Source organism: Lutjanus erythropterus, chromosome 16 (genome assembly GCF_056507025.1).
Source record: "Lutjanus erythropterus isolate fLutEry1 chromosome 16, fLutEry1.hap2, whole genome shotgun sequence".
In the NCBI taxonomy this organism is placed as follows: Eukaryota; Metazoa; Chordata; class Actinopteri; order Lutjaniformes; family Lutjanidae; genus Lutjanus; species Lutjanus erythropterus.
The window spans coordinates 37,877,501-37,891,151 of NC_139332.1; the positions used below are offsets into that span (position 1 = coordinate 37,877,501).

A 13,651-nucleotide genomic window follows, 5' to 3' on the forward strand; every position below is an offset into this window, starting at 1 on the left:
AACTGGAACAGAGATATAAATTACAGGTGAAACAAAAAGCCCAACAAATTGTCTGATGTCATGTAGGGGGCGGAGCCTGTTTGTTTTACCTGCTGCACAGACTCCATCTTTGTCTTGTGTGGTTGTGTCAGAGGTGCTGAATTTATTAACTAGATGTTTTTAACCACAGGATGGTGGATACTCTTCATCTGATTCATAGATTTGATGAAATGTTAAAACTTCCAGAGGGCTGCTCTGCTGCCTGGTATCACCTCATCATCAGGTGTCAATAACCTGCTTTAAACAGGTTGTACTTGATTTTTTTTAACACAAAAATACACATTTTTTCCTGTTGGAGGCTCATACAGGTGAGTGAAAAGAAAGAACATGAACCAGCTGTGTAAAACATCGAGGTGAGCCAGTGGACGTATGTGCAGGTTCAGATGTTTATAGTGGAGACACGCTGCTGTGGTCGGTCTGTGGAGACGCGTGGAGGCGCGTGGAGGCGCGTGGAGACGCGTGGAGACGCGTGGAGACGCGTGGAGACGCGTGGAGGCGCGTGGAGACGCGTGGAGGCGCGTGGAGACGCGTGGAGACGCGTGGAGACGCGTGGAGCTGCGTCAGTATCACAATGTTTGTCCAAAACAACAAACAGTGACTTCATTTGATCCTGGTCACAGTCTGAAGATCAGGCCTCATTGATTCTGATTATTTTGACTGATATTGTAATTGATTTGTGATATTAGAGGTAATGATCATTTTACACCATTATTCTTATTTTGATTGAAAAACATGTTTAATATGTTTTGTTTTCAGAAATCTGAACCAAATGAAGATGTTTTTTTTTTTGTCTGTAGAATCTGATGTGAAGGACACGACGTCTGTCTCATCACAGTCATTCATTTAACCGTTTAAAGACACATTTTGACTTTAACAAATATTTCAGAAAACTGTGATTTCCTGGTCTGAAATGTCAGTGAGATTTTTCCTCTGAGCCTCAGACGTTCTTCAGTAAAACTCTGTGATTTACATGCTTTTACTGTCACAGTATTTTTATTCTCACACAGACTTCTCTCCACACATCAGTATTCAGCTATAAAGAGGAAAACTCCGCCTTGTTTGTATTTCTCTAAACCAATCACAGTTAAGTTGGGCGGCGCTAATCTCAGTTCAGGATGCTTTGTCCCTTTACATTTTGTCTTGATGCTTTTTATGTTTTTTATAAAATACTTTCAATGTTGCTGAAATGTAGGAAACACAAACTTGCTTTTCCTTCTGATTCAGTATTATTTTACATTTAGTTTGTGGACATCTGAGGACGTCGTCTTGGACACAGAAACAGAGATCAACATTTTTCATCACTTTCTGATATTTTATAGTCAAACAACTATCAATCAATTAATCGAGAAAATAACTGACCGATTAACTGTGCAGTCGTCAGGTTACTGAACAGCTGATCCTGGACCTGCTCTGACTCTCACCTGTCTCTCCTCCTCTGTCCTGTCTTCCTTCAGTCTTGATGTGTCTGAGCAGCACTGACAGAGATTCTTCTTCTGTGGTGATGGCGGTGACCGTCCCGTTTTCTGATGACAGCGACGATGTCTCTGGCGGCGTGGGCGTGGCCTCCTCCTCCTCTTCCTCCACGGCTTTGGCAGGGAGAGAACCGTCGGCAGCGCCGTTGCTGCTCGGGACCCCGGCTGTGACATCAGACCCCGGCGTGGGGCCCTGCCCTTCCGTCGCCGTCATGGTTACGATCAGTTCTTTGGAGATATTCTCCGCAGGAAGAGACGGCTCCGCTTTGTTGTGTTCGATCACCAGATCTGCTGCTGCTGCAGGTGGCGTCGAGCTGGACTCCGCCATGATTGGCTGAAGACACGACAACGACTCGATTTACACACAAAGAACAAGAGTCAAAAAATCAACGAGGGCAAAACAGGCAAACTTCAAAACGCTGGTTTAAGACAGAGGCGTGGCAGCAGAGGTGACAGGCAGCAGCTGAGGCCCCAACATGGCCGCCAGGGGAACCTCAAAGTAGACACCACCTCTCTGTGAGCCTGTCTCCACCTGCTGAGGGTTCACAAAACAAATGCACCTATCTATCTGAACATGTCGTACAGTTTGTGGCACAGACTGAGTCCCTCGTCATGAATTAAAGGGATATCAAGAACAAACTGAAGGCTGAAATCTTCCTCTCCTCCTCCTCCTCCTCCTCTTCTTCTCCTGCTGACAGAAAGTTTGAGCTGAAGACGAGGCAAATAAAGTGTGTCTATCAGCGACGGGGACGGAGGATTGTCTCAGCTCTGTCTTCAGTCTGCAGAGCGTTGTCTGATCAGTCAACACATCTGAGGAGACAGAAACAAGAGGGACAGATCATTTAAGATGGCGTCTGTCTGGAAAACACTTGTTTGTCTGGCTTACTAATCAATACTGGGATCAACAGTTCAGCCTCTGTCTTTCATTTTATTCTAGAAACATCAGCAACTGTTCAGAATTGTTCATATGAAACATTTAAAAACAGATAATCTGAGCACTTTCAGTCAATAAACAGAGACCTGGGTTTTCCCATCATGCATCTGGAGAGCATCTGTCATTCATTGTATGATAAACAGCTACATCTTTTCAAACTGCACAGACTGAGTGTTACACACCAGGACCAGAAATTCACAAGATCAATTTTGTCACTTCATCCACAAAAAACTGTGAAAAATAAATAGTATGTGTTCAGGACTAGTTGAGATGATAATCTCACCTGGTGGTACCTATAGAAACTAGGCTTTACCACATCAGCTATAAATGTATTTTAAACAGCTATATTTAGAATATTTTCACCTCTTTATCTTTCTGACAGACAGAGGCAGCAGCAGACCAACAACACAGACCTGTGTTCTGTGAGGTAAAATCACTGACGGAGTTTGGCTGGATGATACTTTTCAAATTTAACAATGGTTTCCTGTCAGAAAAGTCCGTCTGATGGTGAGGTAAAGTGGTGAAAATATTCTAAATATATCTACAATGGGTAATACACCAACTATGGACAAATACATTATCCAATCAAATTTTAAAAAAACCTGAACTATCCCTTTGATTGAACTGATCACAAGACAAGTTGCATCTGTGTGACCATCTTGACTATGAGAAATGAGGAAACGAACCCTGCAAAAATATATGCATACTCACCTCATGCAACAATAAATAAACTGGTCAAACTTTGGGATCAGAATGAAGCTACTGCAACAGTTTCATGTAAACAATAGTCCAAGAATTAAGGACCACAGCTGTCCTCCCCAGAGTCAGACACAAAGATGGAGGCAGAGAGGCGGGCTGCTGACCAAAGTGTCTTGAACAAGAACCTTAACCCAAAGTCTCGTTACCACCGTCTGCTGAACAATATGAAGAGTTCTGAATGTTCTCAGGTAAATGTGGACAGAACGGCAGAGGAAGCACACATGTTCTACTGCTGTCAGTGTCAGAGTCACCATCGTGTGTCCATGATGTCAGGTGACCTTGCCACACCTTATCTGCCCCCGAAGTGACGACACAGCTGAGAACAGACATGCCGGAGTCGGTTTATCTTCAGCTGTCAGAGTCAGAGGACAGGAGTACAGTCTGAACATGTCTCAGGAGGAGGAGGAGGAGGAGGAGGAGGACGGTCAAGTTTCCCAGAATGCTCCTCACTCACTCACTCACTCACTCAGTCAGATAACAAACCACATGAGGAACTCAGAGTCACTCTGATGAAACATGTTGAAAACTTGACTGTCCTTCCTGTGTGACAGTGTTTTCATCCTGACAGACAGACAGACAGACACAGACATCAGTCCACCACACCGACACACACACACACCGACACACAGCCCGGGACCTGCTGCTGCTGCCGGATCAACATTAAGCTGCTTTCTGCCCCCCTTCAGCTAACAGACCTCATGCTAACAGTTAGCTCTCCAAGCTAACTGAGACAAGTTGGCTTCTGTTCCACAAACAGACACACTCCGCCGTCACTGACGTCACTGACCTCCTCACACACGTCACAATGAAAAGTCGGTTTGATGAGAGGCAGCTTACCTACACCGGGTCCCGGTCCGTGGTCTACGGCTCCGAGGCTGCTGGCTGCTGACCGGGCATGCTAATGCTAACTGTTAGCTGTTTACATTAACAGACAGGCACACAGGAGGAGCACAGGCCACGCCCACCAGAAACAAACAAAATCAGCAACGTCACATCCGCTAAACTTTAAAACTCCGGGCTAGCCGTTAGCCGCCGTGCTAGCTCTGAACTTTTTGTTTTAGGAAAACGACGTAACTGATTTAAAATAACAACTTTCCCGTTCACAATACATAAATACTTACACACACTAAGCAAATAAAGAACCAGAGGTGACACCGTGTTCACTGACAGGCTCCGTCATGCGTTTGCTTGACAAAATATTAGCTAACACACGGCTAGCCCCGGCTCGTATCTAGAAGGAAACCCATGATTTGCGAAACTCTCGCGAGATTTGTACATTTTGTTGTTATTATTATAATTATTAACATCGTGTGCGTTGTACAAACTGATTATGTTTGCGGTCTTACTGTGGCTGTGGTTAAAATATGTGTATGTTTATGGGCATAAAACGCGTGGTTAGTGTTAGTGAAAGATCATGGTTTGAGTTAAAATCATCGATCTCGCGAGATCTTTCGCGGGTATAGGGTTCCCTTGTAGATACGACCATGTTGGTCAACGACCAGGCAGAACTCCATTGCAAACACGACAATCTAAGAATAATTTCTTCACCAGCACATTTTAAACACAACCAAAAGCGTAACATTATATCCCTTTGACCTTCTTAGATGACAGTGATCAATTCGGCGTACACGTGATATCAATGCAGTTCGAATTTAACATAAATATCAACTTTTTTTTACAACGCTGCAAGTTTATGTTAAGGGAAGATTTAACAGGCAAATAATTGGCCGAAACAAACAATGTAACCAACAGATTAAGACAATAAAGTCACTTAAACCGTTATATACTCGAACAGATGCTAATCATGAAGGCAAAAGGAACGAGTAGTGAATTAAATTGAGTTTGGCGTCAGTGCAAAACAGGTGCGGCGCCTTAATTAACTTTACTTACCAATAACAAGTCCTCTGTGCTTCCGTCTGATTACTTTAGAACTTTTAATTGATAAGTAATATACTATAACTAACAAAAACACACATAATGTTCGTTTAAATGAGTTAGAGAAAACTTTTACCTTTCCTCTGGTGTTACCTTCGACACAGTAAGTCTGGTATGTTTGATTTGTTTCACGTGGTAACTTTGACGGGCGGTGCGCTCAGTCAGGTTATTTTTCACAGACTCCGCTCACGCGATGAAGGTGGTCATTAAATGTAACTCCGTGATATTGATGAACCCACAGACCTTTAACATGAACCACCCTGAATAACACTGAAGTTAATGTTACCACGTGAGATAAACAGGCTACACTCAGTCTGAAGAAGAGACAGTGAATGCAACATCAGTTCATATATAAACACCTTTATGAAGATAAAATAAGAACATTTATTGGGGCATAACACAGGAGCCAAAAAAGTGACAAAATCCTTTATTAAAATATAAAATAAAACTATGTATATGATCATTTTGGTTCTATATGAGATATTTATCCAGAATACTTTAACCCAGTGGAATATTACAGTGACAGACTGGGATTAATGGAGGTTTATGAGTTTGTCTGTTCCAAACAAAATATAAAAAAAATATTTCAATCTATCAAGGAGCCTCATGATTCTCCTGGCTACTGTTTAAATAAAGGAAAACACATTCTGGAGGATTGTTGTTGATTTTTAGTCATTTCAGAAACAGATAATGAATGATGAAAAATGAACAGAGTCAATCAGTCCGGTCTTTGTATTCTTGTAGTTAAAGGTACAGTAAAATATCTTTAAACTTTGCTCCAGTGATGGAAATATTTACTAAACATATAAAAATGAAACTGAAGCAGCTTTCACATCATTTTTATTCTTTCTTTACTGTTCATCCATTGCCTGTAATTTTTTGTAATTGTATTTAAATTTAGTTTAGCACTTAAATGTATGTATTTATATTTAGGAATGTTGGGCACACAAACTTCCTTCAAGATGAACAAGGTTTCACCTCATCTAATCTCGTGTTATGTACAAAAATGTTCCTCCTTAAAAGAGCAAATATGTAGGCTACCTAATATTTCAAAGGTTTTATTTTGACAGGTCAGACAGGAAGTGCTGATGTTTGAACTGTGTGATGTGACAGTGGAGGACAGAGGATGAGAGTCCAGCAGCAGACAGCTGAGACTCCACTGATCTGATCTCATCTGTCTCTGTGTGTTTGTTTGTGAGGAAACAAAAACAAACAAACAAACAAACAAACAAACAGGATGAACGACTTCCTGACGTCGAGCAGAGCTGCACTGAAGGTGAGACACAAGTTTTCTTACTGCTCTGTGTCCTGTCTGTCTGTCTGTGACATAATTATACATAATGTGCGTACATACATACATACATATATATATATATATATATATGGAGAGAGAGAGAGAGAGAGAGAGAGAGATTTTTTCTTTTGTATGGAAGCCAAAAATGGTTGTACTTGTTTTTTTTGTTTTTTTTTAATGTCGTTATCTCGGGATCAGAATTATTTTGTTCTTGACGTAACAAAGCTCTGTCTTATTACAGTGACTGGGGAGAAACGGAGTGTAACACAAAATTAAATTAATTTATTACACAACTTCATTAAATACTTTGGTCACTTACAGCATTCTGTGGTCTGATATGTCTCAAAAGATTGGAGAACAGAGCAGAGCGTTGCGGTGAAGAACAGAGCGTTGCTGTGAAGAGCAGAGCGTTGCTGTGAAGAGCAGAGCGTTGCTGTGAAGAGCAGAGCGTTGCTGTGAAGAGCAGAGCGTTGCTGTGAAGAGCAGAGCGTTGCGGTGAAGAGCAGAGCGTTGCTGTGAAGAGCAGAGCGTTGCTGTGAAGAACAGAGCGTTGCTGTGAAGAACAGAGCGTTGCTGTGAAGAGCAGAGCGTTGCTGTGAAGAACAGAGCGTTGCGGTGAAGAACAGAGCGTTGCTGTGAAGAGCAGAGCGTTGCTGTGAAGAGCAGAGCGTTGCGGTGAAGAGCAGAGCGTTGCTGTGAAGAATAGAGCGTTGCTGTGAAGAACAGAGCGTTGCTGTGAAGAATAGAGCGTTGCTGTGAAGAGCAGAGCGTTGCGGTGAAGAGCAGAGCGTTGCGGTGAAGAGCAGAGCGTTGCGGTGAAGAGCAGAGCGTTGCTGTGAAGAATAGAGCGTTGCTGTGAAGAACAGAGCGTTGCTGTGAAGAACAGAGCGTTGCGGTGAAGAGCAGAGCGTTGCTGTGACGTCACTATGGATGTAGTTCTGATCATCTCTGGAGGAGTCATGTAGCTGCTGCCTGTAATCATTTTAAACTCAATATTTTATTTCAAATTATTGATTTATTTTGGAGAATAAAGTGTAATTATCAGGATAATGTTCAGTGAACAGTTCATTATTGTGTAATAAACCCGGTGAGAGGCGGTGACGTCCTGGATTAGAGGAAATAAAAGTGTGGACTGGAAAGTCACGGTGTGATTCAAAGTCTGGTCACGACTCTGAAAGTTTCAAAAACACTGTTCTGAATATTCACATGGAAACTTTATCACTTTATCTCAGAATTCAGCCAATAAAACACCGTCTTCCCCCATGAATCACTGAATTAGAGCTGATTTACTGGTTTAAGACGTTTTTCTCCAGTATGAACCAGTTTGGTGTCACTGGTTCTTTGTTTCGCACTTTTAGATCAAATCTACTCATCATCCTGCAGAGAACAGAGGAGTCAGCTGCTGTTAATGTCTGCTAATGACAAACCTGACGTCCACCATCAGGGTGTGTCTGTGTGGACGACAGAGACAGACAGGAAGTGTGTTGAGGTTTTCACAGTAAAATGTTTGTTATATATTTAATATTCACTGCATGAACTCATTAAGTCCTTTAAATCTGTTTTTAAGTTCATCAACATGTTTCAGAAGTTCAGATGTTCACTTGAACACGTCACCAAACATACATAAAAAAAAAAAGTAAGAAAACTAGAATCCACAAACTCAAAGATCCAGTCGTCTCGTCTTATTGGTGAAGAAACTATACAACTGTGATTTTACAGAAAAAACAATGATTGACAGAGAGAAAATAAACCAGGAGAGACGAGAAACCAAAAACAAACTAAACATGAATGAAATAAATGAAATTAATAAATTAATCATAAACAACGATGTGCAAAGTTAACCTTAGACATATAAATAAATATTCTTAATATTTCTAATAATAATATTGACATTGTCATTTGGGGGGAAGTTGTGGTGTGTGTTGAATAATAAAAGGTAAAATTATAATAATAATAATAGTAAGAAGAAGAAGAAGAAGAAGAAGAAGAAGAGGAAGAGGAAGAAGAAGAACTACACATGCATTAAGCAAAGAGCAAAATAAAATGAAAACTAAATCAATAAATAAGTGAAAGTATAAAAGAGATGAGCTGCTGCAGCGTCTCTGGAGTTCAGAGTCTCTCAGTGTTTGTTTACCTGAAAACTGCAGTCAGCTGATGAGACACAGGACAGGAAGCAAATATTGACAGACAGACAGATAGACAGACAGACGGACAGACGGACAGACAGATAGACAGACAGATGGACAGATAGACAGACAGACAGACAGACAGACAGACAGACAGACGGACAGACAGACAGACAGACAGATAGACAGACGGACAGACGGACAGACAGACGGACAGACAGACAGACAGACAGACAGACAGACAGAGGAGCAGATGGAGGTCAGCAGTAGTTCTGTATGAACAGATTTAAAACAACGTTTGTAGTTTTTCAGCTGACAGACGCTGAACGTGTCGCTGGTCTGCAGATGAACCTCAGACGCTGCAGAAACAAAAATCAAATGTTGAAATATTTGGATTTGATGTGTGACATTAAAGTAAACAGGAGCTGCAGGATTTAAAGGTCAGTGGACCTGATGAGGACATGAGACACACTGAGAGTTATATCAGTCAGATCAATATTTCTATCATTCTGAATTTAAACTGTTTATTTATTTGCATGTAAATTAGAGTTACCATGATAATATTGTATTGTTTTAAATATGCAGTATTGAAAAAGTATTAAACTACTGATACTTTTGAAAAATGTTATATTAATTACTCAAAAATGATTTCATATGTATTTATTTTAATATAATGAAATTTATATATAAAGATTAATTTATGTGCAAAAATAGATGCAAACTTCAAAAATATCTAATTGCCTATATACAAAGCTAAATAAACAAATACACATGAAAACAAATAAATGCATTTAATTATTCTTTTACATTTATTGTTTTTTTCTTTATATTTCTACATTCATTTTCTTAGACTTTTATAGATTTATTCTTTTTTATTGTAATTCCTAGAAAGCTCACTAAATATCAGAAAGTAGCCTACTTGTCTCTCTTCCTGTCATGTGTCACCCCCTCTTGTCCAAACAGACCAGTTTCCCTGGCAACCAGAGAGTCCACGTGGTCCTGGGCAGCGAGTCATGTGACCTGGACTCTGTGGTGTCATCGTTGGCGATGTCCTACTTCCTGTCCAGGGTGAGAACGGAACGTTTGAATCCTGAAGTCTGGACGAGACTTTAAATACTTTCATGGACAGAGACATAGTTTGTCTCACTTTGGACTAAACTGATGGACAGACGGTGTGACATCATCTGTCTCTGTCTCTCAGACGTCGTCCGGTCTTCCAGGTGGTTCTCTGGTTCTTCCAGTTCTCAATATTCCTCGGTCTCATTTCCACCTGCGAGCTGACGTCCTCCTGCTGCTGAGGGAGTCCGGTATCGCCGTGGACACCCTGGTGTTCAGAGACGAGGTGGACCTGGTGCGTCTCCATGGTGACAGGAGGCTGGCGCTGACACTGGTGGACCACAACGTCCTGCAGAGGTCTGAAATATCACAATGTCAAAATCCAACATGAAATGTCCCATTGATCTACTGAATGATGTCCCGTTCTTCAGTACCGACAGTCACCTGCAGGGGGCGGTTGTAGAGGTCATCGACCACCATCAGCTACAGAGGACCGCCTCCTTCTCCTGTCCTGTCACCATAGAGACAGTGGCGTCTTGTACTACCTTGATCACAGAGCGGATTCTGTCCAGAGCGCCCAAGATCCTGGACAGAAAACTGGCTCTGCTGCTATATGGTGAGACATGTTGTCTTTCATGTCTGTCCTGCAGGTGTGAATCTGTCCCTTGTGTGTCCCTCCTGCAGGTGTGAATCTGTCCCCTGTGTGTCCCTCCTGCAGGTGTGAATGTGTCCTGTGTGTCCCTCCTGCAGGTGTGAATGTGTCCTCTGTGTGTCCTCCCTGCAGGTGTGAATGTGTCCTGTGTGTCCCTCCTGCAGGTGTGAATCTGTCCTCTGTGTGTCCCCTCCTGCAGGTGTGAATCTGTCCTCTGTGTGTCCCCTCCTGCAGGTGTGAATCTGTCCTCTGTGTGTCCTCCCTGCAGGTGTGAATCTGTCCCCTGTGTGTTCTCCGTTCAGGTGTGAATCTGTCCCCTGTGTGTCCTCCGTGCAGGTGTGAATCTGTCCTCTGTGTGTCCTCCCTGCAGGTGTGAATCTGTCCCCTGTGTGTCCTCCCTGCAGGTGTGAATCTGTCCCCTGTGTGTCCTCCCTGCAGGTGTGAATCTGTCCCCTGTATGTCCTCCGTGCAGGTGTGAATCTGTCCCCTGTGTGTCCTCCCTGCAGGTGTGATGGTGGTGGACAGTGTGAATCTGTCCCCTGTGTGTCCCTCCTGCAGGTGTGAATCTGTCCCCTGTGTGTCCCTCCTGCAGGTGTGAATCTGTCCCCTGTGTGTCCCTCCTGCAGGTGTGAATCTGTCCTCTGTGTGTCCCCTCCTGCAGGTGTGAATCTGTCCCCTGTGTGTCCCTCCTGCAGGTGTGAATCTGTCCTCTGTGTGTCCCCTCCTGCAGGTGTGAATCTGTCCTCTGTGTGTCCCCTCCTGCAGGTGTGAATCTGTCCCCTGTGTGTCCCTCCTGCAGGTGTGAATCTGTCCTCTGTGTGTCCCCTCCTGCAGGTGTGAATCTGTCCTCTGTGTGTCCCCTCCTGCAGGTGTGAATCTGTCCTCTGTGTGTCCTCCCTGCAGGTGTGAATCTGTCCCCTGTGTGTCCTCCCTGCAGGTGTGAATCTGTCCTCTGTGTGTCCTCCCTGCAGGTGTGAATCTGTCCCCTGTGTGTCCTCCGTGCAGGTGTGATGGTGGTGGACAGTGTGAATCTGTCTCCTCAGGTTGGTAAGACGACAGCCAAAGACAGTCAGATGGTCCATCTGCTGGAGACGCAGTTCCTTGATCTGCCTCACAGGGGCGCTCTTCACGCCTCCCTGCAGGCAGCAAAGTTTGACCTGTCAGGTAAACCTTCACACCTGCAGCATGAAGAGTTCATTAATGATGATCGGCTTTGGACTAATCAATTAGATATTGATCACGATGGATAGACTAACAATAACTTTTGTGTGTCAGGTCTGTCCACAGAACAGATCCTCCTGAAGGACATGCGGATGGTTGCCGGGGGCAACCTGAGAGTAGCTGTCAGCACCGTCTTCATGAGTCTGGATGTAAAACGATACAAATAATTAATATTAAAAGGACAGTTCAGATTTTTTTTGAAGTATTAAAAATATTTAGAATATTTTTTTTTATTACTTGACTGCAGACAAATATCACTCTCCAAACCAACCAAACTCCATTTTAAAAATGAGTAATTTTACCTTACAGAACACAGGAGTTGTTGGTCTACTGCTGCCTCCATCTGTTAGTGTGTTTGTGTTGTTATGCAGCTTTGATTTTTTTAAAAACTTTAATTCGGCTTCATCAAAGTCACATAATAACACAAACAAACTAACAGATGACAACAGCAGTAAACCTACAACTTCTCTGTTCTGTGAGGTAAAATTAAGGATTTTGTGAATGGAGTTTGGTTGGTCTGGAGAACGCGATATATGCAAAACTGAAAAAAGCCCGAACCTGCCGGAAAAGAAAAAGAAAAAACAAAACAAAAAAACATAAAAATACAAAGGTTGTGGTTTCTTGTTATGACGTGTCTTCCTCGTGTCCTCGTTGTCTCCAGTCGTTTCTCTGCAGGACGAATCTGCAGCAGGAGCTCTGCGACTTCTGTCTGTCACACCAGCTGGATGCTGTGGTTGCCATGACGATCTCCTTCAATGACCAATCAGATGAGGCCATCAGGCAGCTGGCGCTTTACAGCACCAGCTCGCAGTACAGGCAGCAGGTATTAAGACTAAAATTAGATTTAAAATAAGAATTTGCATTAAAATTGTGTTTACAGCTGATATATGATCAAAATAATGATCGATCAGGACTGGGATTAAAATCAGATTTAGGATTCAGATTAGAACTGAGATTAGGGTTAAGATTTGGATTAGGTTTATGATCAAGATTAGGATAATTGATTGATTGAGTTGGCATGCAGATTAGGATTAAGATGCAAATTTGCTACTAAGTAGAATTAGTTTTTGGATCAGGATCAGGATTATTATTAGGATTAGGATTGGGATCAAGCATGAGGTTGGGATTAAGATGCAATTTCCTAAAAAGGGGAATTAGTTTTATCATTGGGATTAGGATTAAGATTGGGATTAAGGTCACAATACGATTTTCGATAAGGACCAGATTAAAAGTGAGGGACAGGATTAAGATTATATCAAATATAGATCGTTTTTTCGTGGTCTTCATCATTGTTATAATCCGAATGTTTGAATCATATCTTCAGATTAGCCACACCCTCATGAATACCCAGAGCCCCGCCTCCTGCCTCTCACCTGTCAGCAGTCCATATATGGACATCCTGGCCTATCACCAGGGCAACGCTCAGTTGTCTCGCAGTAAACTTCTTCCTGTCTTCACACACTTCCTGTCTGACTGGTGGCAGAGAGAGATGCACTGTGGGGCAGACGGCGAGGAGGAGTTACTCGACCAATCCGACATGATGACGTCTGACACGTTTTCTGTTTGCAAAGAAACGTCAGCCGACCTCGACGACCACCTGGCTCACGTTCACTCCACCACGCGTCACCACCGGCGGCGGCTGCAGCTGGGAGCAGAGGATTGTGGGAGCGAGGAGGAGGATTATGGCGGCAGGACGATGCCTCCAGTGCCAATGAACAGTTTGGTGGACGGCTGCCCGCTGGACGGCGGCTTCAACCAGGAGGCGTTACTGGAGAAGTTCAGCAGGATGGGAGGAGTGGAGGAGGAGGAGTAGTAGAGAGGAAGAGGAGGAGGAGGAGGAGGAGGAGGAGGAGGAGCAGTAGAGAGGATGAGGAGGAAGAGGAGGAGCAGTAGAGAGGAAGAGGAGGAGGAGGAGGAGTAGAGAAGAGGAGGAGGAGGAGGAGGAGGAGGAGGAGTAGAGAGGAGGAGGAGGAGGAGGAGGAGTAGAGAGGAAGAGGAGGAAGAGCAGTAGAGAGGAAGAGGAGGAGGAGCAGTGGAGAGGAAGAGGAGGAAGAGGAGGAGGAGGAGGAGCAGTGGAGAGGAAGAGGAGGAGGAGGAGGAGTAGAGAGGAAGAGGAGGAGGAGGAGCAGTAGAGAGGAAGAGGAGGAGGAGGAGGAGTAGAGA

General features: G+C 43.4%; 2 protein-coding genes across 4 annotated transcripts in view; one reads left to right on the forward strand and one right to left on the reverse strand.

Annotated features, from left to right (window-relative positions):
* Positions 1–5,363, reverse strand: part of mindy1 (MINDY lysine 48 deubiquitinase 1) — a 12,594-nt gene extending 7,231 nt beyond the window's left edge. Inside the window, exons 1-2 of one of the 3 annotated variants that reach the window (XM_084739590.1) lie at positions 5,216–5,363; positions 1,461–2,321 (exon numbers count right to left, since the gene is read on the reverse strand). In XM_084739590.1, coding sequence (XP_084595716.1) covers positions 1,461–1,839 — 379 coding nt within the window. In that variant the 5' untranslated portion in view covers positions 1,840–2,321; positions 5,216–5,363. The other 2 variants (XM_084739591.1, XM_084739589.1) reach the window with 2 other exon arrangements.
* Positions 5,364–6,209: 846 nt separating this feature from the next.
* On the forward strand, positions 6,210–13,351 carry LOC146313647 (exopolyphosphatase PRUNE1-like). Its single transcript, XM_084739611.1, has 8 exons — positions 6,210–6,415; positions 9,523–9,627; positions 9,761–9,972; positions 10,047–10,231; positions 11,273–11,431; positions 11,543–11,637; positions 12,150–12,311; positions 12,813–13,351. Exons 1-8 carry the CDS (start codon positions 6,377–6,379, stop codon positions 13,299–13,301), a joined length of 1,446 nt encoding a protein of 481 aa, XP_084595737.1. The 5' UTR covers positions 6,210–6,376; the 3' UTR covers positions 13,302–13,351.
* Positions 13,352–13,651: the final 300 nt, after the last annotated feature.

Bases quoted from the DNA above. Each gene is read 5' to 3' on its own strand.
- LOC146313647 (XM_084739611.1), top strand. From the start codon at position 6,377: ATGAACGACTTCCTGACGTCGAGCAGAGCTGCACTGAAG. The intron at 9,973-10,046 runs GTCTGAAATATC...CCCGTTCTTCAG, and splicing joins GACCACAACGTCCTGCAGAG to TACCGACAGTCACCTGCAGG. The intron at 11,638-12,149 runs GTAAAACGATAC...CGTTGTCTCCAG, and splicing joins CCGTCTTCATGAGTCTGGAT to TCGTTTCTCTGCAGGACGAA.